This window comes from Anoplopoma fimbria, chromosome 19 (genome assembly GCF_027596085.1).
Source record: "Anoplopoma fimbria isolate UVic2021 breed Golden Eagle Sablefish chromosome 19, Afim_UVic_2022, whole genome shotgun sequence".
NCBI classification, from domain to species: Eukaryota; Metazoa; Chordata; class Actinopteri; order Perciformes; family Anoplopomatidae; genus Anoplopoma; species Anoplopoma fimbria.
Genome location: NC_072467.1, coordinates 749,562 through 771,915, shown reverse-complemented (window position 1 = coordinate 771,915; position 22,354 = coordinate 749,562). Strand labels below are relative to the sequence as shown.

Here is a 22,354-nt window from a genome sequence, read left to right as displayed (position 1 = left end):
GGGCTCAGAGCTTATTTAACAACGCGTTTCAATACATTCATGTTTGCTGCCAATAGGTTTTAAATTCTCGTAATACTAAAAATGATATTTGTGTACATGCATAGATATGTAAACATTGACATTTAATGCACTTCCTGTCATGAACCCTTTCAGAGTAAAAGGGGGTGTGTCGCCCTGAGTTCAGTCTATCAGGCAAATGGCAAAGCATCTCCCCCAAAAGCCCTACCAATTAATCAATAATATACGTTAACGTTAATGGTTATAGTAAGATGACATCATGGTTGAATTTTTTTCCCCCTTTCTTTTGAAAATAATTGTTTCCAGTGGTGGTGGTGGCGGTGGTTTGAACCGCAGGTATGGACGGACTGCCCGACAGTCCGTACTCGGGGTAAAAATGAAATCCCGAGCGTTCGCTTCTCGTTGTCATGGTTGCCAGAACTGTAGACGTTCGCTTCTCGTTGTCATGGTTGCCAGAACTGTAGACGTTTGAGCCATGAGAAGCTAGCTGGTCTGCTAACAGAACGTCACGTTAGCTAGCTGAGGTCTTCACGTGTTTTCATATTATTATTATTATTATTATTATTATTATTATTATTATTATTATTATTATTATTATTATTAACAACCCAGTATAACATGTCTGACACACTTAAAAACGAAGATACTTTGGGAGCAGTTTTATTTCAGGTAATGTTGCAGGTGTAACTAAGCCTTGGCTGGATTTAGGCCAGATATCCATATGCTGATGTACATCTCTGTATATTACAGGTTCAGGAGGATTTGAGACAACTCAAATGTACTCTTGAGAACATCAGTGTCAGTGAGAGGGGGACAACACTGGACACTCAAGTCCTGGACGCTGCCATTGGCAAGACAGAGAGAAGCATCAGGGTAAGGAGGCTTCCTGCAGAACAAAACACTGATATTGAATATATACAGCGGGTAAAATAAGTATTGAACACATCACCATCACTCAGTAAATATATTTCAAAAGGTGCTATTGACATGAAATATTCACCAGATGTTGGTAACAACCCAAGTAATCCATACAAAGAAAACCAAACAAATAAGATTTGCACCTCCCTTTCTTCATGTGTTCAATATTTTTTCCCTGTGTCATTCCATTTTATTACACATAACTTAATTTCTGAACTTATTTGTTTGGTTTTCTTTGTATGTATGGGTTACTTGGGTTGTTACCGACATCTGGTGAAAATTTCATGTCAATGGCACCTTTAGAAATATATTTACTGAGAAAAATGGTGTTCAATACTTATTTTACCCGCTGTATATTGAATAAACAAATCTACACATAGTATTATATACATATTTAGTCATATATTTTGTATACTTATTATTTAATATACTTATGTTCATTGTAAATAGAAGCATGCAGATGATTATCTGAAAACAGTGACTAAGCAGCTGCTGGTCCTTCCAAGAATTGAAGACTTGCAAAAGAAGAAACAGATTCCCAAATGGTAAGGGGAAGCTTACAGGTGTTGTTTACTGTATAATTGTTTTACAATGGTAACACTTTTTTTCAACATCGCATTGTTAGAATTCTTAAGAAGTATCTTCAGATTTGCATACATTATGGTGACGTGTATTGTGAGACTGATATAGAGACATCACACAGGAAACCTGCCCTGGAGAGTATCCAAGATGTGCGTCCACAAAGGGAAGACATCTCAGGGGCCTCACCTGGGGAAAAGGTAGATTATTATTTATTTTGTTCAGAAATGCAAACTCCTTTATTTACTCAGTAGTATAGCGTACAAGCTAAAATATATACTGTAGTTAGGTAAGTTAGAAATTCAACTATTCCTTTGTATTACACATTAAGACAGGCAAGACAATCAAAAGTAGACATGGTGTGGTAGAGCAGCACATGAGACCAAAAGAGAACACATTATACTTTTCTGCTCAGAAGAAATAAAAATGCATTTAATATGTTAATATTAACTAACTCAGGTTTTTCCTTTATCTGTCTTGATCAGCACAAGTCAGCATTAAACAAGCGTTTGTTGAGGAATGCTGCTCATCCAAACAACAGAGCTATTATGCACCAACAATTTGGGATATCACTCCCTGATGTCCACAAGAGGAGGACAAATACAGTAAGTAATAAACTATAAACTATAAATCTAGATTAATATAATTTAGCCGTACATTAGGAGTATAGCTTTATGTATGCATATTTTCCATTGAAACAATACTTGTTTCAATGGAATACAGAGATGTTTGATTAAGTAGTTTTAAAATACAGTATGGTTTTGGAGCCGTCAGTATAATGATAAGTATTGTTTATTGATGCTAGAAATAATGTTTATAGTTGATATATGTGACTTTCATGTCAGTACCTCCTTTTGATGCAAAGGGTTCTCTTTGTGGGTTTACAGTAAATGCTATGAACTTCAAAATGCTAATTGACTCAGTTCTGCCCTGGAGCCTTTCAGGCTCTTTGTGGAACCAAGGTGATAGTTGATTTCTTTGAAAATGATGTACTCCAAAGTGTTGCCAGATTGAGTCGTATACATAACAGTCATGGAGTGGGTGACAGGTAATTCAACTGTTGCTTTGCTAAACCTAACACCCAGGGGAATTTTACTTTTTTATTAGTTGCAGAAATTAGTCTACATCTTGTATTTTGGCTTTCTTTAGTTATGAAGCGGATTTCCACATCACTCTTCAGTTTTACTGCTGGAAAGGACTATAATCAACTGTAATAATGAACTATAATCAGAATAATATCATGTTCTCCAGCTCTTTGCTTTGCAGAGTGAGATTGATCTAGAGCAGAATTGATTCCTGTGTCTTCAGTCTTTGTTGATATTAATTGTAACATACAGCACATGCCTCAGGAAAGATTTGATTAGGAGGCATTACAAGAGGTTCCGCTACAACTAAGATGAATTGGATATCATTGCTCCTTTCCCTGATGCTTACTCCCTTAATCCACAGAATAGACAATTTATACTGGAGTAAAGAGTGATGGTACTGGTCTCCATTAGTAGATGCTTCAAGTATCATGTTCAGTGGGACAGTGACATAAAGGTCACCTGGCTCAATGATGACAGCTAGCACTTGTCACAGCAAACAAATTCATCTTTGCAAAGGTCGGTATTAGTTTAAGATATATTTTACACACTTTATTTTCCAATATGTTTTTGGTAATCTATACCTCACATGAGAAATAGCGGCCAAGACTGTCACTCTGATATAGGAGAGATGGAAGTGCTGGCTGCAGAAAGCGGAAAGCAGCAGATTGCAGCACATCAGCATTCTTCTAAAGAAACAGGCGCCTGATTGCTGTGCTATGGGCTACTGGTTTACAGCTGTCTCAGGACAGAAGTGGGTACCTGGTCCAGCATGCCAATAAGACAGCCGTAGCTTCCCCAACTGCTAACTACTGGCTCTCTGCCTGCTGCCTCCTCCTGCAACTCAGGCCAGCTCTTCTCCACTCCATACCCATGCCAGGAAATGAGCTTTTGCATTTTAGCAATTTTACAAAAAGGTGCCACCTTTTCCCTACCCCATCTGAAACAGATGTGTGCCTTTGAGGGGATATTCTCCCAGCACCTGGCTACTACCTGTGGTCTGTCAGAGAGCTCAGTGGTCTGAGGAGAACGAAGGAGAGGACATTAGGTGACAAGCCTGGAGGATCAGCACAGCCAAACTTTGTGTTTTATGAGTAATGATACATTTTAATCTGTTTATATTAAACTAGGCCATTAAATAAACTTTTAATTTTACAATACAATACTATGTACTAAAATATTTACGTTTAGCAGAACAGGATTGCATAAAGGTTAAGATAAACTTTAGTCTTGGCTACTTTGTGATTAATTGATATAGGGTTGGTTGGGTTTAAGGACAGTTTACAACTTTGCCAGTGCCAGCTTTATGGCTGTCTTAAATTCTTAATGAATACAGAAAATCTATTGTTTGTAATCATGTATCTATCCCAGTTCTCTCCCTTATAATTATCTAGCTAGGAAGCTCTCTTTTTCTTACATCACCAATTTGGCAGAGTCTTAATTAATGGTTGGTTACCTCCTACACTTACAACAATATCTCTCGAAAAGAAAGAAACTCTGCTAAAACGCTAAAAACATTCAATACAAACCTGCTCAAGCTCCTAACCTGTAACTGTTGCATTTACTTAGATGAAGCTATGGACGGGCTTCCTTAGCTGTTAGCAACAACTTTTTTGGGCCGGAACAGAAAATACTGGACCAGGGTCTGGTAGCATTGCTTTGATTTTATTAATACAAGATGTACAACTTCTGATCTTAAAACAATTTTCTGTTCAGGAAAAACAGTGCAGAATAAACCCGGTCACAAAGGCACGTCATATCCTGGCAATGCCTGAAAAAGACATGCGGACAGGTAAAAATACATTTTATCACCTCAGCACCAACACCTTACCTCTGTTATGCTGTAGACAAATGCTCACTGAGTGTGCATGTCAGGTCAGTTTTTGTTTGTCCAAAGTTTGTCGGATTCTGATCGGTCCGATACCTTATATTCAGTGGCAAATTGCTAACTATAATTTACTTTTGTTACATTCAATCATTCCTCTTTTTTTGTATTAACCATATTTTTTCCGAATGATTGTCTTGTATTTTTTTTTATCTTGTCTAGTCTGAAATTTATATGAACAAGGACAAGCACAATGTTTTGAAATTTTATTTTCTGTTTTCATCAGTTCTAAATGTGCCAAATACAAGTTTGCTTCAAATGTCGATCCAGCACAAGCCTGTCTCTCTTCACTCCAGAGAGGCTCCATGTTCTTCTAAGACAGGTCTGCTGCCCTTGGAAATATTCACACTCACTACAAAATTCCTGCCACTGTGGCAATCCAATATTTAGTAAGGGCTTTTATGCAATTCTATTTTATGTTTTGCTCTATTGCCATTTCTCTGTCTCATTGTTGTGATTGTCTTTTGCGTTTGAACCCCTCAGTGACTCCGGTGTAGTAGGAACAGCTGCCACTTGATTGACATTGATGACTGTTTGCCCCTGATTGATCATTGATAGAGTAGAGTTGAGCCTGTCTGTTTGTGACTTTAGGTCAGATAGGCTTGAAGTCAAGGTTTCACAAGCAGCTGAAATGGGAAACAGAACCTGAATCCACCTGCGAAGGAATAGGCAGGGAATGCACACCCATCTGGACCCCCAAGACTCCGCCTCCCTCCTCAAACTCCAAGAGCACGGACCACAGGCCCATGATGCAAGGCACCAACAGTCTCATCACTGAAAGCCCTTATGTAAGAACACTGTGATCATTTTAAATATAAGTTAAATTAAATAGATAAAGAGAAGGTGAACAAATATAATATTTCAATTCCTTAAACTGTATTATTAAAGTCTAAGTTTCTCTGTGTTCTGTAGAATCTACCTGTGCAAGTTCCAGTAAATATCAGCAAATACAACTTTACCATCATAATGGGACGGACCAACCCAATGGCGGCAGATTTCTGTCACTTCCAGCAGAGCTTTAGCTTTTGCTGGACCAGTGTGGTAGATGCTCTGGAGGCTCTGGAAAAACTGCTCAGGGACTTTGCTGTGCCTCTAGCCAAAGTGAGCGGGGAACGGCTAGTGGAGTTAAGCCATGTTTGGTATAGTGGTTGGTCAAAGGCTCCTCCAGTGACTGGCTTCCTCTCAGTGCTTGAAAACTGGGAGGAGGTATTGGGTCTGGTCTCACGCCCAGGTCAGCGCTACAAGGGAGAGGGAGGCATTGAGGCGGCTGCCATCCAAATCCAGTCCTGCTGGAGGCGCCACTTAGCCCGGACAGCCTACCTGCGCCACTGCCGGCGCAAGTGGGCGGTAGGCACCATCGCTATCTCATGGTTGATGTACACTCAGATGCGTCATGTCAGGAAGGCCCTGAAGGCCCGGCGTGTCAGACAGCTGGAGAACTTCCGTAGCAGAGCCCAGGTGATGTTGCTTATATACATTTTTTGATTTCTCTCTCTCCCTTTCTCTTTCCTAACATTTCTTTCTTACCTTTTCTAAGCCCACCTTTGTTTCTCTTTTTTCCCAATTAATCAAAATTACAGTCAGACTTTAATTTAGGACTTCTAAATCAAATTGAATAAAACAAATTCTAAATGGTGACGTACATGGCACTTCCATCCGAGGAATTATCATTTATTATTTAAATTAGATTATATGCATAATATTTGAATGTAACTTTGAGCTTGTGTATTTTCCATTCAGTCAATAACGTCACTGTTTTTCAATACTATTATCATTCAAAGTCTGTTTTTGAGTCTCTATCACTCTGGGTAAAAGACTGTAAAAGCAAGGACAGAAATGGGGCAATGCGATGTAAATAAAAATGCAGGGACTTTAATTATGGTATGTATCTTAAACTAAAAATGTGCTGCTTTAGAACTTCTGGCTTGAGTAACAGAAACACAGAACAGCAGAGGGGAGAAGTGCGCCAGATGAACAGAGTAGAACAACAGAAAGGATCAAGACAAACACAAAACATGAAAGGAGTTAGATGAACAGAGGGGGACAGTAGAAAGAAAAAGTGAGACTGATGAACAATAGAGAACAACAGAAATAAAGAGCGAGACAGATGAATAAAGTAACACTGCAGACACATTTATAACGCAAGAAGAAAAATGGAGAAACAGTGATTATAAGGGCTATAGACCAATGGCAAAAAGGTACCCAATGCATTAACAAGGTGAATTAAAGTACATATAATAGTAGCTAAATATATTTTAAAATGCTATAGATACTAAAGATAGTTTAGTAGATAGTTTAGTTTTGAAATCAAAACAGATTGTAAAGGGAAATGATTGTTAATGTGTAGTTGAGCTATTTAGCTCTTCAAGAGAGCAGTATGTCAGAAGTTTTCCGAGATGCATAACGTTCCGTACATTTTCTCCCTTTCAGCATAGATGTCATGTCTGCGCTGTCATCTGGGTTGAACATCTTTTAGACTGCTGACACAATATTAATTAGTGCCTACAAGTTCATTTAGTTGTAACACCGCTGTGCGTGTATACATGCACTAAATGTATGTTCTCACTCTTTAAACATTCATACACTGTTAATTAAGCCTTCTAATCTTCCCCTGGCAGTAGCATCATGTACCTTGCTGATTGAATTAATTGTGAGAAGATAATTCCAAAGTAAACGCTTAATTTAATTAAGGTGGTATTTTATGCTTGGTTTGCTTCTGTTAGCCCAGAGAGAGATTGGCTTGATGTGTTTTAGCTATGCAATGATGATTTGTGTGTGTGTGTGTGTGTGTGTGTGTGTGTGTGTGTGTGTGTGTGTGTGTGTGTGTGTGTGTGTGTGTGTGTGTGTGTGTGTGTGTGCACGTACGCATCCAAGCAGCCCCTTTCTGATCACTCCTTTTCTCCATCCCCAGCATCTGGCAGCCAACTGGAAACACATCCAGTCCTCCAAGAGGACCATTATCCACATCCCTTCATTAGGTAGCTTTCTCTGCCCGCTGCACACACACACACACACACACACACACACACACACACACACACACACACACACACACACACACACACACACACACACACACACACACACACACACACACATCTGATCTAGCAGCAGTCATCCCCTGTCTCACCACTCTGCTGCCCCAGTCTGTGGCCCTGGTGGAGGCACTCTGTCTCTTTCAAATGACTCTCTGCAGGAAAGCACTCACAGGGTGATGACAGTCCCCATGCCAGGGAACTGAACAATTTAGTCTCTATCGCCCTTTAATTTGCAGATTAAGCAAATGAAAAGCCATTTTGTTGAATATTTGCAAAAGGTCTTATTTTATTGCTGTGCAAAAAAAAACACGCACAAAAGAGGAAAAAGCTCTTGTGTTTTTGCACTAGACAGAGTGCAAGCTATGATCCCTTCTTTTTCTAATTTCACCATGGCAATCACATTTAGACTGTAATCAGGCATGTGCATTGTAAATCATTGAGCGATTGTCTGAAATTATTAGGCCTAATTACTAGCAGATGGAATGCTTTATTTGCACTTGGGGTGGCTACAGAGAGTGCTGCGTGAGCAAGGATAATTAGAAAGTTGAACCCCATTGTTGTTAATTAGCATGAATCCAATCATTTAATTACCTTGATTCAGTTGAGAATTCTCTCTCAGGCAGATATCCAGACAGACATAAAGTAAAATCCTGGCGGTACCACTGGATGTAGCTCAGCGGTGACTGGACATGGTGCGACAGGATGCCCAGCACACTGCACCTGCTAGTTATTATGCTAAATGAATCATCTGATTGCCCTACTGTGTGATTAGACATAACTACCCATCCCTCAAGTCTAGTAGAGAACACATGAGAGTAGTTGTACAGAGCTACAGACTTTTAATGAAGCCAGTTAGAGATGATATGAATCACTCTTTGAAAGTGTTGTGCTGACTTCTGTGACCTTGTTCTGACAGGATACTCTCAGAGCCAGCGTATGAACTTGAGGGGATATGACATCCTACAGAACATCCAAATAAGCAGACTGTGTCATATTAGAGGTAGGAGCTTTTCTTACAACCGCATTGACATATACACACATTACCTTTTCCTTACTGCTCTAATGTAAACATGTGATTTCCTCATTGTCTTTGTATGTTTTTAAGATGAAAATGTGGAGGTGATCTACATTTGTCCAAGACATCTCGGAGGCGACATTTTGCACTACTACACCAGCCTCCTGAAGTGTGATGGAGCCCCAGATGAGGATGATACCAAGCCTGCTGCGGCCTCATCCTCCTCCTTCAGACGCTTCAACATCCTCACACCTGAGGCTGTAGATTATTTCCCGGTAAGATCAATCAGGTTTACATTTTGTGCACAAACAACTATAAAAAAAAAAAACCTGACGATGCATTCCGGTTTTCAGCAGGATCTTCAAATTTACTGTTGAAGAATGGATTGTATTGTACTGTAGAGGTGCCTCAAGCATCTGTAGTTTGTGAATACTCCTCTAGAGGGTACTAGAGGAGATTGTTATTATACAGTTCTCCTACACTCTGTGTTTAAAATATTTCATTCCTTTTTGAAGCTTTTAAAGTGATACATCTGTGTTATTTTAAAGTAAACACACTAGAGCTATATTAATTGTACTTAATTAAAAAACATGTAATGGCATCTAGCTGGTGTTCAGTAAATAATTAAATCCCATATTAATTGGTTTTATTATCAGTTTATTCTATCTAACTGCTGCATTTTCAAAAATTCTTAATTGTTTTGATTACCTCAATACAATAAAAATGAAGGTGTTATTGTATTGCCTTGTACTTCCAGCTATTCTATCAATCATTTTCTATCCTTTTGCACTAGATTAAATGTGCAACATGACGTGGTCTTCTTCATTTCTGTCTATTGATTTTCCTGCTGTTTTGTTGTTAAACTGTGCCAGACGTGTTGCTGAGATGAATCACTGCTACCCATGGCTGGCAGCACATTCTGCCAGTGACAGAAGGGATAATTCCATGTGGATCAAATAAATACAGATGTGAAGTAATTAGTTATATTCCCAAGGAGCTCATTGCTAGCACACATTAAAGATGTGAAGGATAGGGGAGGCCTCCCACAGGCAGCTTTTATCAATTCAACCTGCTGGAATACAGGAGAGGTTAAAACCCTGCTGGCTATTACAATAATAGATCTGTTGTGTGTACACAGTGATAAATCAGGTCAAGAAACAACCCTTGGAAAACACACTTAGAACTCTTAGCTGCAGCAGAAATCCTTTTTCCTGCTCTTCTTTCAGACCCGTAACATTTGCCTGTCCACGCTGCTAAAGTACAGTCCACGCACCCTGAAGCGCATCAGGAACCTGATCCAGGGGAAGCAGGCATATATTGTGGGTGGGGTGGCCCATGTGGATGACCTGGCAGTGGCTGATGAGCTAGGAGTGCCAATCCTCGCTCCAGAACCGGCTATCGCACAGCTCTACAGCACCAAATCTGGAGGCAGGAGAATCTTTAACGGGGCAGAGGTTGATGTACCACCAGGTCAAGGAGACATCTACATGCTAAACCAGGTCAGAGATCAAAACACAAATGCATTCACAGACTGCATTACAGCATTAGGTACACAATTTCACTTTTTTGTAATATATTATATTATTTTGTTTGTAATTCAGATCTGTCTGTCTCTCTTGGTTTAGCTCCATGAAACACTGGCTCGGCTCATGACTCAAAATATAGATGTGCAGCGCTGGCTCTTCAAGATGGACTCTGAACATGGCGGCCGTGGCACAGCGTACTGTGATACATGCCATCTTACCTGCTATAACTGGGCTCTGCAGGAATGCCAACGTTATGGCTCTGAGCTATGGAACACAGAATGGATTCAGGTAAAGATGTCACTCAGAGGATTACGTAATTCGCTCGCTGTCATAAACTATAGAACCACTTCTTAGAGGACATTTTATACACTTAATTTTATGCAATTTTTTTATTGAATTTTCTTGAATTTTGGTTTGTGTTCTTATTTATTTCCATTACTACTTCTCCCTAAATTGATGTTTTTTACTATTATGTCTTGTTTTTATGATTCCCCCCCAAAGCACTGGTTTTAGAAAAGAGCAATACAAATAAACTTTACTGTTATTATTATTACACTCATACCAATGATGAATCGGCCGTTTAAAGTTAACATGGTAACTAGATACTTAACAGATAACATTACAGTAACAGCTAGATATTAAAATGGAGACTGTGATCCTTGTTGAGATGAGACAGCTAAAAAGAACGGTTAGATTCACTTCTGTCATTGAATGGATAAGAGCTAAGGTCACAGTGGGGTCAGTGAGATGCCATCATTTAGCCCAGAGTGGGCGTTTTATAGCAACAGTCACAATGCTGGTCCCTGTAGTACAGTATTTTGAGCATCGTCCCTAGAGTCCCAGAACATTAAATCAATAGATAAAATATCTGTTTATACACACAGCCATTATGCATTCTCTGAGGCACACACATCAACTAGTGTCGATGTGTTTGGGAGAACAGGAGCCTGTCCAATGGTATTAATGCCCTAACTCACCTGGCAGTGACAATTAAATCACAGAACAGACATTTCGGTCATCAGAGCATTTCTTTCTCTAAACATTTGTTTATGTTTTTAGAAAACTTTTGTGCAGATTATTGTCACACAGATTCACAGCTGAATTAATTTGTATTACAAAAAGGCCTTGAAAGTATCTCGTAGAACAAATTACTCTAAACTCCAAATTCTTTAATTGCAGCTGGTGTTGATGCTTTTATTTGCTTCTAGCATTACAACACTGAGCTTTTTGTCTCTGTCTGCCCATAACAATCACTGGTTAGGTCTGGGTCATTTGTAAAGACAACATTTTAATACAATTACCGTGTGTTGTGTTAAAAGTGTGACATTTTAATTATTCTATAAATTACCTCTTACATTTGCTTTCCCCCTCAAAAAAATGAATTCAGATTTAATCTCAGACCTATTCAAAAAAATAAAATCATTTATAAACCATTCATTTGGTACAGATGCAATCTGTACACAGATTCTTAGCCCTTGGCTCTTATTTCTCATATGCTTACAAAGTAGCCTTTGATTTTCTATCATGTGTTAATTACCGTATTTTGCCATTTAACTGGGAGCTTTGTGTAAACTAATTACAGGCTAATGATTGTGGGCTTGGAGCACAACGATTTTACTTTTTATTCCATTTGAAAGAACAGCAGTCATCTCAAGCTTCTTATGGCTCACTCTGTTTTGTTCCTATTAGCCTGTTCTTTGATTCATAGTGTATGTGCAGTGTGGGGCTGTAATTGTTGTGGCATTGGTGCTGTTAATTATGGCAGAGAGAGGCTGAGCTACAGCCAAGGTCCATAATGGTGGTTGAGGCAGCACAGGAAAGTAAATGGGGTTTGTTTCACCAGCTGGGGTCCCATGGAGAGGGAAGAGTGCCGAGGCCCCCAGTGTAGGCCAACAGCCTCAGGGCTTCTGGGCCATATGGACACAACACTTTAACTGGCCTTTATTCTACACCTTGCTCTTTTAATCAAAGCAAAGCCCACATCCTGTGCTCCTCATTGCATGTTTTTTTTCCATTGTTTTCCCTAATAATGTATTACCCCTTAATGTTTTCCATCGTCCCTCTGCTGTTGTACTTTATATTATATGTGTATATTAAAGATAGCAATTTGGCTTTATATGCTGAAAGATTACTCAACAATGTTGTTGATTAGATAGAAACATATGAATATTTTATATCAGTGAATCTTCTCGCCATCCTCTCCTCACAGCAGAAACTGTAGATGGATGTTTGAACATGGCAGTATATTTTGAGATATAATATTCATTAACTTGCCACTTTGCCAAAAGAAGTACACTTAATTGCAATGCCAATGACAGCTGGTGAATAGGATATATACTGTATATTTGAGCTATATATTTTTAAAGCTATGTTTGTGAAAATAGTAGCTATTCAATTAATTATTGATGCAACACAAATGATCAAATGAAGCATTTTAAATATTTATTCATAATTACCGAGAATAACACCAAGATCATTGTTTACTAAAAATAACAAATCAGTGGAATGTGCCATACCCTATAATCCCTAGAAAAGTAGAGAGGGGTTAGATCGTGTACTTAGCCTCTGTCTGCACAGACTGTGTGCATACTTTTGTAATTATTGCTTGTTCTGAAGGGCTCAGCATGAAGAAGCCTGACTCACAAGAATACCATGTGGTCTTTCAGAATAATACCAACAATCAGATCCCTTCTGGCTATGTAAAAGAAAGCCTAAAAGGGTACAACAACAAGAGGGAGGAGGGTTTAGCATCCGCACTGTAGCAGCTTCCACAGAGGTCTGGGAGATGGTGTGTTTTTCTGAATATTGTGAGACCCACAGCCTCCAGCACAATGTTTCCGCCTTCAGAAAGCCCCCAGGCCTCTTTTAGCATTTACACAGAGAGAGGTTAAAGACATGTAGATCTTCACCCATGCAACGCCTGAAGGGTGCCACACACACACTTAAGCGCTCACACAGCTTGCACATGGATCATTAGGCACAAGAGGGTAAAAATTACACCTAATAGCGTCAACAGATGGAGTATTTCTTTTTGCCACGGTGTACAAACAGATCTTGAGCAACACCTTATTTAGGTTAAGTTTGTCAACGAAATGGGTCATTTGATAATCTCTACCACTGAAGAGCTACAGGAACAATGTGTACAGATGTTTTCTGTCTAAATATGTTGCAGCCTTTGATTGCATGGAACAGTTTAAATATATAATGTTCAGCATTACCGTAATTAACCTGAATTAACCTTTTATGAGATGGTGAAACAGTTTCTTTGGTCAATATTTGATGAGTGTTTGATTTGTATTTTTCTTACATTGCATTGAAGGTCATAAGTGCCTTTGGTGCAATTTTTAAGCTGAGGAAATGTCTCTGCCCTTGTACAAAGGTGTTAAATTAGAGGAGGAATGAGGAGAATGTAAAAAAGACCATAACTAAGTGTTTAATTTAGTATTAGAAATGAAATTGTTAAGTGGGTTGTAGTAGTTTGAGATTGTAGCTTAGGTGGGACAATGCTACAGAAACTAATTATTCATACAAAATGTGTCACTAGTCAGATTATATCCCTCTATTCCAGAGACGTACTGTATCTTCTCAGTTGTTTCACCATGTAATGGAGAGATGAAATAGCAATCAAAGAGGCAGGGCAACATCTATTTTATTTATGACCAGATTGCTCGGCTTTATGTGGACACCAAGCAAAGCCTGAATCCTATCACGGGGTACTGTATGCAGTTTAAATCCAAATAATTTATTGCAAAATACCTCTCTTTCTTTTCTCCCTGTCCTGCTGTTTCTGTGAACTGCAAAGGCAAAGTCCTGGGGTGAGCTTGCTCTTCCGTTGAAAATGACAACCGTTCCTTTACACTTTTTGCCGCACCATTGTGTGCTTTATGGTTTGTATAGGGGGAATCACTGAGTAGCATTTGACCTCGCCTCTTACAGTACTTGAATATGATGATGGCTGTTACATGACTGGAATATCAACAGCATAATCTCCAGTCCTGTCTCCAGCGAAGCCAGACAGCGTATAGTCAAAACAAAGTAACGCTCTGGATGGAACTATTAAACAACAAAGACATTATTTCCATTTCAGACTGGTTTCACATATTTTATTGTGTGCGACTGAATTATATTCATGTCTAATGGTCATATGCAGACATTATTACATACAGAACCCTGTATTTAAAGAAGACTCAGCACTTGGACTTGTCATACAGTCAACACATAGCATTCAATTGTAGTTTTATAACACAATATATATGGTATAAAATGAGTTGCTGTTACTTTGACTTTATCGCAGCATTGACAGAGGAAACAGTGCACTTGAGTTGCCAAACTGTTTAAGAGACACCTAAAACAAAAGTTAGAAATTAACAGCATAATTAAGTGTTGAAACCATTATGGCATTTCCCAGTTACAGAAACAAGAGTGATATCGATCCCAGTCAAGCCCTGATTGATCCCCAGATAGATGGGGTTAGCTTAGGCATGCATCAGCTGCCCAGTGGAGAGAGTTGTTATTGAGGGCAGGTGCTGTCTCTGTGGCTGTGAGTTAAAGCCATTAGACTCCCGAGGCCTTCTGATAATAGGCTGTCACTCACAGATAGACCCTCCCGCGGTATCCATCAGAGACTCGCACAGAAATTGAAGCAGCCACCAAAGGTCTCGAGGATAACAAGCAGTCACTGGAGTCATCCGGATAACACAAGGGCATTTCCAATAATGCAGTCGACACCTAGAAAGCTTTGATAATGGGACAAAATAAAGTAGCCAGGACTTGTATGTGACTTGTGTTTGACAAAACATAATGTCCTCAGATCTGTCACCAACTCATATTCAGTAGACCCCTGATGCATGCACCTTAACTCTCTTTCTGCAGGAGTCCGTACTGCTTAGATATTTAGATGAAGTCCCAGAGTGGCTTGCTCATTACGCCCAGCCTGCTAAAACCTCCTGCTATCCCACCTGGGCCTGCTTCCTGAAGACCTTCCTCAGGCAAGGTCAGAAACCTATTTTCATGCTCTGAAGGCTTTTTATATGCGAATAAAACCTTTTGGAACATGCAGTCATTTCGTATGTCCTCCCCAGTTCCCAGATGTTGCCTATGTGACCTGACAAGTTTAATACATTTCATGTTACTTTTGTTGATTATTAAACAGAGAGGTTCAGATGTTGTGTTATTGGTATATTCTTGTTGTCTGTACTAAAGCCATTCCTCTGCTCTCACTGTGTGCCCAGGCGGTGTGGTGGAGGCCTACCCCGCTTCAGAAAGTGTCACCTGCCTGACAGTGGATCTGCTGCTGGAGCCCGGGGGTGAGGTGACCATGCTGTCCTGTGGAGACCAGCTTCAGGGCTCCTGTCAACTGGAAGCTATAGGCTCCACTGTTCCTCAGACCTCTGTACACCCAGAGACCTTGCAATCCATCTGCATGCGTGTGGGCCAGGCCTGTCTACAGCGCCTTATCGTGGGTTATGTCTCCGTGGACCTGGCCACCTTTCTGAACCGCAACACCATGGAGCAAAAGGTGAGCTCATTCTACCACAATAAATATGGTCTGGGCTGTTGCAGCATGGGGCATCAAAGCTCTCTATTTCCCCATATTGGTGAAGGAAATACTTTTTAAAGCCGGGTTCAGGGATCCATATGAGCAGAAGGTGTCTCCCCTACTGCTCCACTGGGATTTAGAAAACAGGCAAGGCAAACAGTGGGCACAGGAACCAAATGTGTCACAGGGCCATCTAATAAACTGTCAGGTCTTATTGTGTCGATACACTGATTCCACCATTAAGGCTTGCCCTTTAACCTCGCACTGCCGAGGAAATTCAGAGGCACCTATCTTTCAGACAATAGGTCATTCTAAAGTGATTTGGCAGCTTCACAGGGATGCCCTGTCAGTGTTTAACCCCTAGCTGCTTACCTGCAGTGGGCTGCTGAAATTTGTCTCGTTATTATAGCGAGACACCATCGAAGCCTTATCTCATTTATCAGGATTAAGTTTCGTTGAAACCTTCTTGATTTATGGTATTGGAAATGGGCTGGTTTGTGATGGTTTAACCTCTGCTCTTAACATGTGGCTCCATTGACTGCTTATTGATCCAGAGCTGTAAAATGAAATGCTTTGTTTATAATATGGTCCATAAAAAACTAAACCTGCAAAATAGTGGAGAAAGCACTAGAGCTACTTTACAGTTTTACAAAAGGGTATAAAAAAGGACACTGAAGGTGTTTTTTTCTTTCATTAAAAACACATAAGATAGTAATGCATCTCCCACTTATTCAGGACTTTTCAATAAATCTCTCTTCTATTTTTTATGTCTATTGTTGAAACTTAATTTGTGTTTGCATTCATAATGTATTCTCAGCATAAAAAATGGATTTGGAGTTGACACTATCTAAGGGCATGCTTGCCACTAGAGGGTAGTCTCTTATGGATTAGATGTTAACACACAATGTGAGCAAAGCAGAGCGCAGACAATGCAATTTGTATTTTAAATACATAAATTTACATGTTGATAATAGAAATAATTATTTTCATTTTAGTGCATTGGTATTATTGATAATTTTAAGACTTAAAATACAGATTTCTTTTGAAAGTTGTATTTGTACTGACTGTGGATTTTATCACATTGTAGTTATTTAAACGTAAGAAAATATATATATTATAGTACTTCTTTGATTTTAAGGTTTCATTTAATCCCTAAATTGTAATTTTAGTGACAATAAACCATTTCTCAAATTTATAATAGGAACCCAACCTGCTCTTTTCTTTAACCTGATATAATGACAGCCTTAAAATTAATTTTCAGTTCCAATGTTGACCCAAAATTGAATGGGATTCACTGACAGCATAATTAAGAACGGACTATAAACGGCATGTAGAGGCAGGAACATTAAAGGCAGATTCTTAACCATCTCCCCGCACACAGAGCAGACAGAGGAGAGCCACATGGGCAAACCTGTCTGGATTTAAACATCAATTTAGATTCAAACCTGTTGCTAAAAGCTGCCTACTTTATTTGATGGGAAGAAGTGGGTCACATATGTTTGCCCTTGCAGTCTTTCCTCACATTGTGGAACGGCGGGGCCCCAGCTGCAGCATCAGGGATTTTAATGAAAATGCAAGGCAATAGAAAACAGGTACAATCCAGGCTTACATTTCCCACGGCTTTGTTAAGAGTGACAATGAGACATGGGAGTAAGATTTTTAGTGAGTCGAATGAAAGGCGCAGTGGAGGAGTGTCCGTCACTCAGACCCAGGTATCAACCTGATGCAGACTAGTGTCTGTCCAGTTGTAGCTAAAGGTGACTGAGTTCAGTACAGACTGCTGAACTTTTGCTAAACATGAACAACACAGCTTGCAAGTGTTTAGATGTGTGCTGTATAAAAACATTTTTCATTATAATATTAAAATGTATTACTTATTATTTTGCGTATTTCTTCAAGTGTTTCAGAGGATTTTCTTTTTTTGTATTTGTATAGCCACTTAAAAATAAATATGTTATTATAGTTTTGAACTAAATTACCTGGAATGAGCTATTTATCAATAATTCTACAGCAACAATCATAAAAATGTAATAATCATTTTCATTATTTCTCAGGATGCAGCTCCTCAAAAGTGAAGATTTGCTTATTTTCTTTGTCTTATATCTTTGGGTTTGGCACGCTCAGTTGGACAAAACAAGATATTTGAAGAAAATGGAACCTTGGAAAATATGCAAAGCATTTTCTACTATCTTTTGGAATTTTCATTGAAAAAATGGTTAATAGAGAAACCAATTGTGAGATTAATAAATAATTAAAATGACACTTAGTAGCAGCCCTAGACTATGAGCTATGTTTCACAACACATTTGAATTTAATAAAAAATGTAATGTGGCTTATAAGAGAATTACTGCACATGGTAAGATATCCGTGTGTTAGTGGAGATGAAATGCTCAGGTTCCAGAGACTGCAGCGTTCAGACAGGCAGCGATTTGCATTCAGTGGCAGCAGCGTTTACTTTGACAAATAGGAACAGCGAAGGGAGGCAGCCGACTGCCACTTAGTTATTAACAACTCCTTCACTGGTGATTTATTTGCCACTTTTGAAGAGTGGGCATAGCTATTAGGTTATTATTGGGGAAATTAGCCCCGTTTAAGCAGAAGGCTACGACCATACCTGACCCCTTAATATACTTATAATGATGCCATTCACCATACATATCTGAACTTAGCTTCTCATCAGACCTGTGCTAAACAAACTAGCCCAAGGCTGCAAATACGCAGGAAGGATCTACTTTGTGCACATGTCATTCCACAACTGAATTACCTAAATCTGTCGAGCACACACCATTAACCGTGTTTTCCTTTCCCCTGCCTCTCAACGTGGATAACATTGTAAGGATTAAAAGGTACTGACCCCTCTCTTTATAAGGATTGGTGGGTGAAATACTTTGATGTTCCATTTTTGTGATTAAATTGGAATTTAAGTTTATAGTGTCTGTTTTTCTCTGCTGTGCCACGGAGTTCACGATGTCTTGTTTGCAGGTGTGGGCTATTGATCTGGACCTCACATACAGTGACCAGCTGGCCATGACCCAGATGCTTCTGATGATGACTGGAGGAACGCTGAATTGCCACACAGGCTGTTTAGAAGTGCCAATGCCAATCCAAGAAAAACGCTGTGAACATCAGATTGCGGCCAAAGTACAATTTTTTTCTTTGCTTATAATGACATTTTTTGATAATATAATTTTTTTCTTAAACAGGAGAAGGTCGTTTTTAAATGTATTTGAAGTTCAATACTTTCATAGTGTCCTCAACAAGAAAGAAACCACCAGTTCAAAGCGAGCTGGGACTTAACAGGATATTATTGTACCACTACAGTAATCACAAAGATAGATCAGTGTTTTCCTCTTCATTTTTGTTAAATACAACTAAATAATGTAATTACGCACTGAGCTCAATTGGTGTTTAGGTGCTGAATTCATTATCATTTTGATAGATGAGCCTAAATAATCAACACATTAATAATTCATACCATTTCCATTATGCATGTGTGTGCATGCTTGAACACCTCATCAACCTGGTGCCAGGCCTTAAACAATAGAGTCCTTTTATTAGCAGTATGCCTGAGTTTACGCTTGTTAGTCTGCGACTTGTATTATTTTATCAAACATTCATTTAGTCGGTAGCCTGGTGCTTCAGTGCTGCAGTTGAGCCACCGCAGTGGTTAATGGCTTTACCAGTGGCCGTCATTAGGGGCCTGCATATTACAAACACAATTAAATCCCTGTTGGACACTTTTATTGTTGTGTGAGGGTCCTGTGTTTGACAACCGCAAGCACACACCCATCACAGCGAGTTATGGGCTATCTCCTGAGCTCACAGCGGCTTAGGCCTGCTCTTTTTGTCTCCCAAAGGTGCCTGAGTAGCAGGAACATTTTTATCCTCTTGAGCCCTGCCACTTTTAAGTAATCAACCTCTCTAGTGTTACTTATGACACTCACATGCTCAGATCCCCTCTGTTATGGTGATATGTATTGTGGGTTGAGTAGTCCTTTTGTGCATTTGATGGTGCTTTTGTCTCAGAATTGAATGCAAACATTTGCAGTCCCGAAACTGTGGTTTCTTTGATTGGCATCGTACAATTAAGCTCATCTTGTATTTGGCATGTCTTCTAAACATTAATTGTTCCTCCCCGCAGTTAATTAAGAAAGGCCCAACAGTTTACCACATGTTCCCCACACTCATCATGTTTACTAATCACACACACACTCCCCAACCTCAACAGTGACCCTAAGGACATGTGTATGGGATTCAGCCATCTCTACTCCACCCATTTTACACAACCCAACTATTATACTTTAACTCGAAATATAAATACATAAAATGCTTTGTTGTTTTCAGATCCAGGAAGACTAATGGCAACAATCATACTTCAATTCTTTGTCTTACTTTTTCTTGTTTTCTTGCTTTTTCTTTTTACAGCCTCCTGTGGTTAATCGTTATGCAGTTATAGGGAGCAGCTTGTTTCACTCAAACCTTTCCATGTTGTACCATAATGTGTTCTTTATGGTGTGCAAGGCTCATGGCATAGGATTTAACATGAAGGTAAAAACCTTTATACCATCCTTACATCTTGTCCATTTTGCTGCTTAGTATTTGATTGATTTAAAGGGTAACTCCACCAATTCATCACCTCAAAGTCTGCTTGCAGTTCTTGGGGAGTTCTCCTGCAAATGGGAAAAGAGGGAGTTGCACAAAGTCTGAATAGTTGCCTTGAGTGATGTCACTTTAGTCAGTGTCAAGTGGGTGTAAAGACTACAAATTTGAAAATGCAAAAAGAAAATATGGGTGTTTGCAGTCAGAAAGAAAACCTCTTCATGCGGCTCCTCACCTCTGCTTGAGGCTAGCAGGTCAAGGCTTAATTAGATGCTTATAGGATAACACATTGAACTGACGGCCAAGTTGCATTGTGGGTAAAGTAGGATCCAAGTTTTAACAAGGAAGAACAATGTATGGAATATGAAAGAGGATTTTTTTCTGACCCATTGGTATTGATCTGACACGGTTGATCAAAAGTCCGACAATGTGCAATGCTGAATCAGTGGAGTACTCTTTTAATCTACACTGTGATGATGATGATGATGATGATGATGATGATGATGATGATGATGATGATGATGATGATGACGATGGAGCTCTTCTTTTGACTGTGTGTTTGTGGTTCTTCATTTTCAGAGGAAGCAGGGAACAGTTTTTGCTGTTTACGACAGCAGTAAGCGTTGCAACATTGGAATGATGTAAGTATTCCTTATTGCATCAAATCCATAAACATACAGTATTAATCACCAGGAGAAGGAATTCTGAGCACATTTAAGTTTGCTTTATCTCTCTGTTCAAATAGACGAGCGCATGAAAAAACAGTAGAGGAGAAGGTGGATGAGAGAATTCTCCAGAGTGAGAGTAAAGACAATTCTCTTAGAGGATTAAGATGCCACCTCTGGCTCTGTAAATGTTACAAACTCTACAAGTTGTTAAGCAGAGGGTTATTTAACATATTTATCACTGAAATCCTTTAGCTGTAACAGTTAAATCAAGCTGTGCTCATCCCCCTAAAGAGTGAAGATGTTTCATTTAACCGCCACCATCAGATGAACAAGGTGATTGTTTCTTAGCCGGCAACATGGGGAACGTTAGTAAAGTCGTTTGTTTGGGGTGTCGTTAATAGAACAGTCTCTGAAGATCTCCAGGGAGCTCTGGTGACCTTTGCTCGGAATCTGTCAGTCATTCATCAGGAAATATCGCCCTCTAAAATGCAAGGAGAAACCAATTTTAAGGTACCACGTTAATGACTTAGCGATCCCTCCTCATCTATATCATGAAACTTGCATCTTCACTTAAGCTCTGGTCAGCTTGAATGATTTTGTTGAAGTAAATATTGTATACTTTCACTTTTATGAAGGAGCTGATCAAGAACATTGAAGATGTACTGCAGATGACTGTTCAGAACAAGATGCGAGCTGTGGAGGATAAACCTGCTGCTTAAGAATGCTGCTTCCATAATAAACTTGCCTTACTCTTGCGGAGTTAAGCCGTCACGTCTTTGCCACCTTTAATGTGAAATTACACTATGAATATGGACCCATTTGTCTGAAATAAATAACGTTGAATATTTCTTTATCAGAAATATTTTGTTGTTGATATTTTCACATTTAGCTTGTAAATTAGGCACTTATGTCAGGAATGCAAAGAGATATTTTATAATAAAAATACACATTGACAGCAAGGATGTGTGTGTTTTATTTCCTCCAAGCCCAGATGAAGTGACAGTTCAGTGGTGTGTGTTATTTTTCATATCCATATATATATATATATATATGTTGTTTTCAGGAGTATATTTGTGAATTGTAATAGTCTGGGATATTAAATCTGTAATTTGTTTTGAGATGAGTTGAATTTATTAATGTTTGCATTTACACACAAGAAGAGTTTATACATTACTGATCACCCACACAAACAGATTTCTTTATATACAATGTGTACACGGTATGTATAATTTAATGTGAAAATTCACAATTTCTGTATGTGTGTGTATGCAAGCATGCTTAACATGTTTGCTATGTGCGGCACATACTCAGTATTCATTCTGGCTGTCATGGAGAACGTTTGGTTTAGTTGTGGTGGTTTTGCTGTCCGTGGTGCTGATCTACAGCAGACCGCTGAACCTTAGAAATATTTCAGCAAGTTCTTCAGTGTCTCTGAGTGGATGTAGTTTGTACCTATATGTGGATGTGCATGTGATCAGGATACC

The 22,354-nt window shown here is 39.2% G+C and overlaps 1 protein-coding gene across 1 annotated transcript; it reads left to right on the top strand.

Moving 5' to 3' along the window:
* Positions 1-636: 636 nt before the first annotated feature.
* Positions 637-21,680, top strand: iqch (IQ motif containing H). The gene is made up of 22 exons (XM_054620057.1): positions 637-687; positions 769-891; positions 1,387-1,481; positions 1,640-1,715; positions 2,001-2,124; positions 2,439-2,466; positions 4,331-4,392; positions 4,727-4,807; positions 5,086-5,273; positions 5,398-5,943; positions 7,397-7,463; positions 8,440-8,523; positions 8,629-8,813; positions 9,765-10,037; positions 10,164-10,352; positions 14,937-15,057; positions 15,296-15,582; positions 18,586-18,744; positions 20,029-20,151; positions 20,782-20,843; positions 21,272-21,380; positions 21,506-21,680. The coding sequence occupies exons 1-22, from the start codon at positions 637-639 to the stop codon at positions 21,587-21,589; spliced, it is 3,117 nt and encodes a 1,038-aa protein (XP_054476032.1). The 3' UTR covers positions 21,590-21,680.
* Positions 21,681-22,354: the final 674 nt, after the last annotated feature.

Bases quoted from the DNA above. Each gene is read 5' to 3' on its own strand.
- iqch (XM_054620057.1), top strand. From the start codon at position 637: ATGTCTGACACACTTAAAAACGAAGATACTTTGGGAGCAGTTTTATTT. The intron at 8,814-9,764 runs GTAAGATCAATC...CTCTTCTTTCAG, and splicing joins AGGCTGTAGATTATTTCCCG to ACCCGTAACATTTGCCTGTC. The intron at 10,038-10,163 runs GTCAGAGATCAA...CTCTTGGTTTAG, and splicing joins ACATCTACATGCTAAACCAG to CTCCATGAAACACTGGCTCG.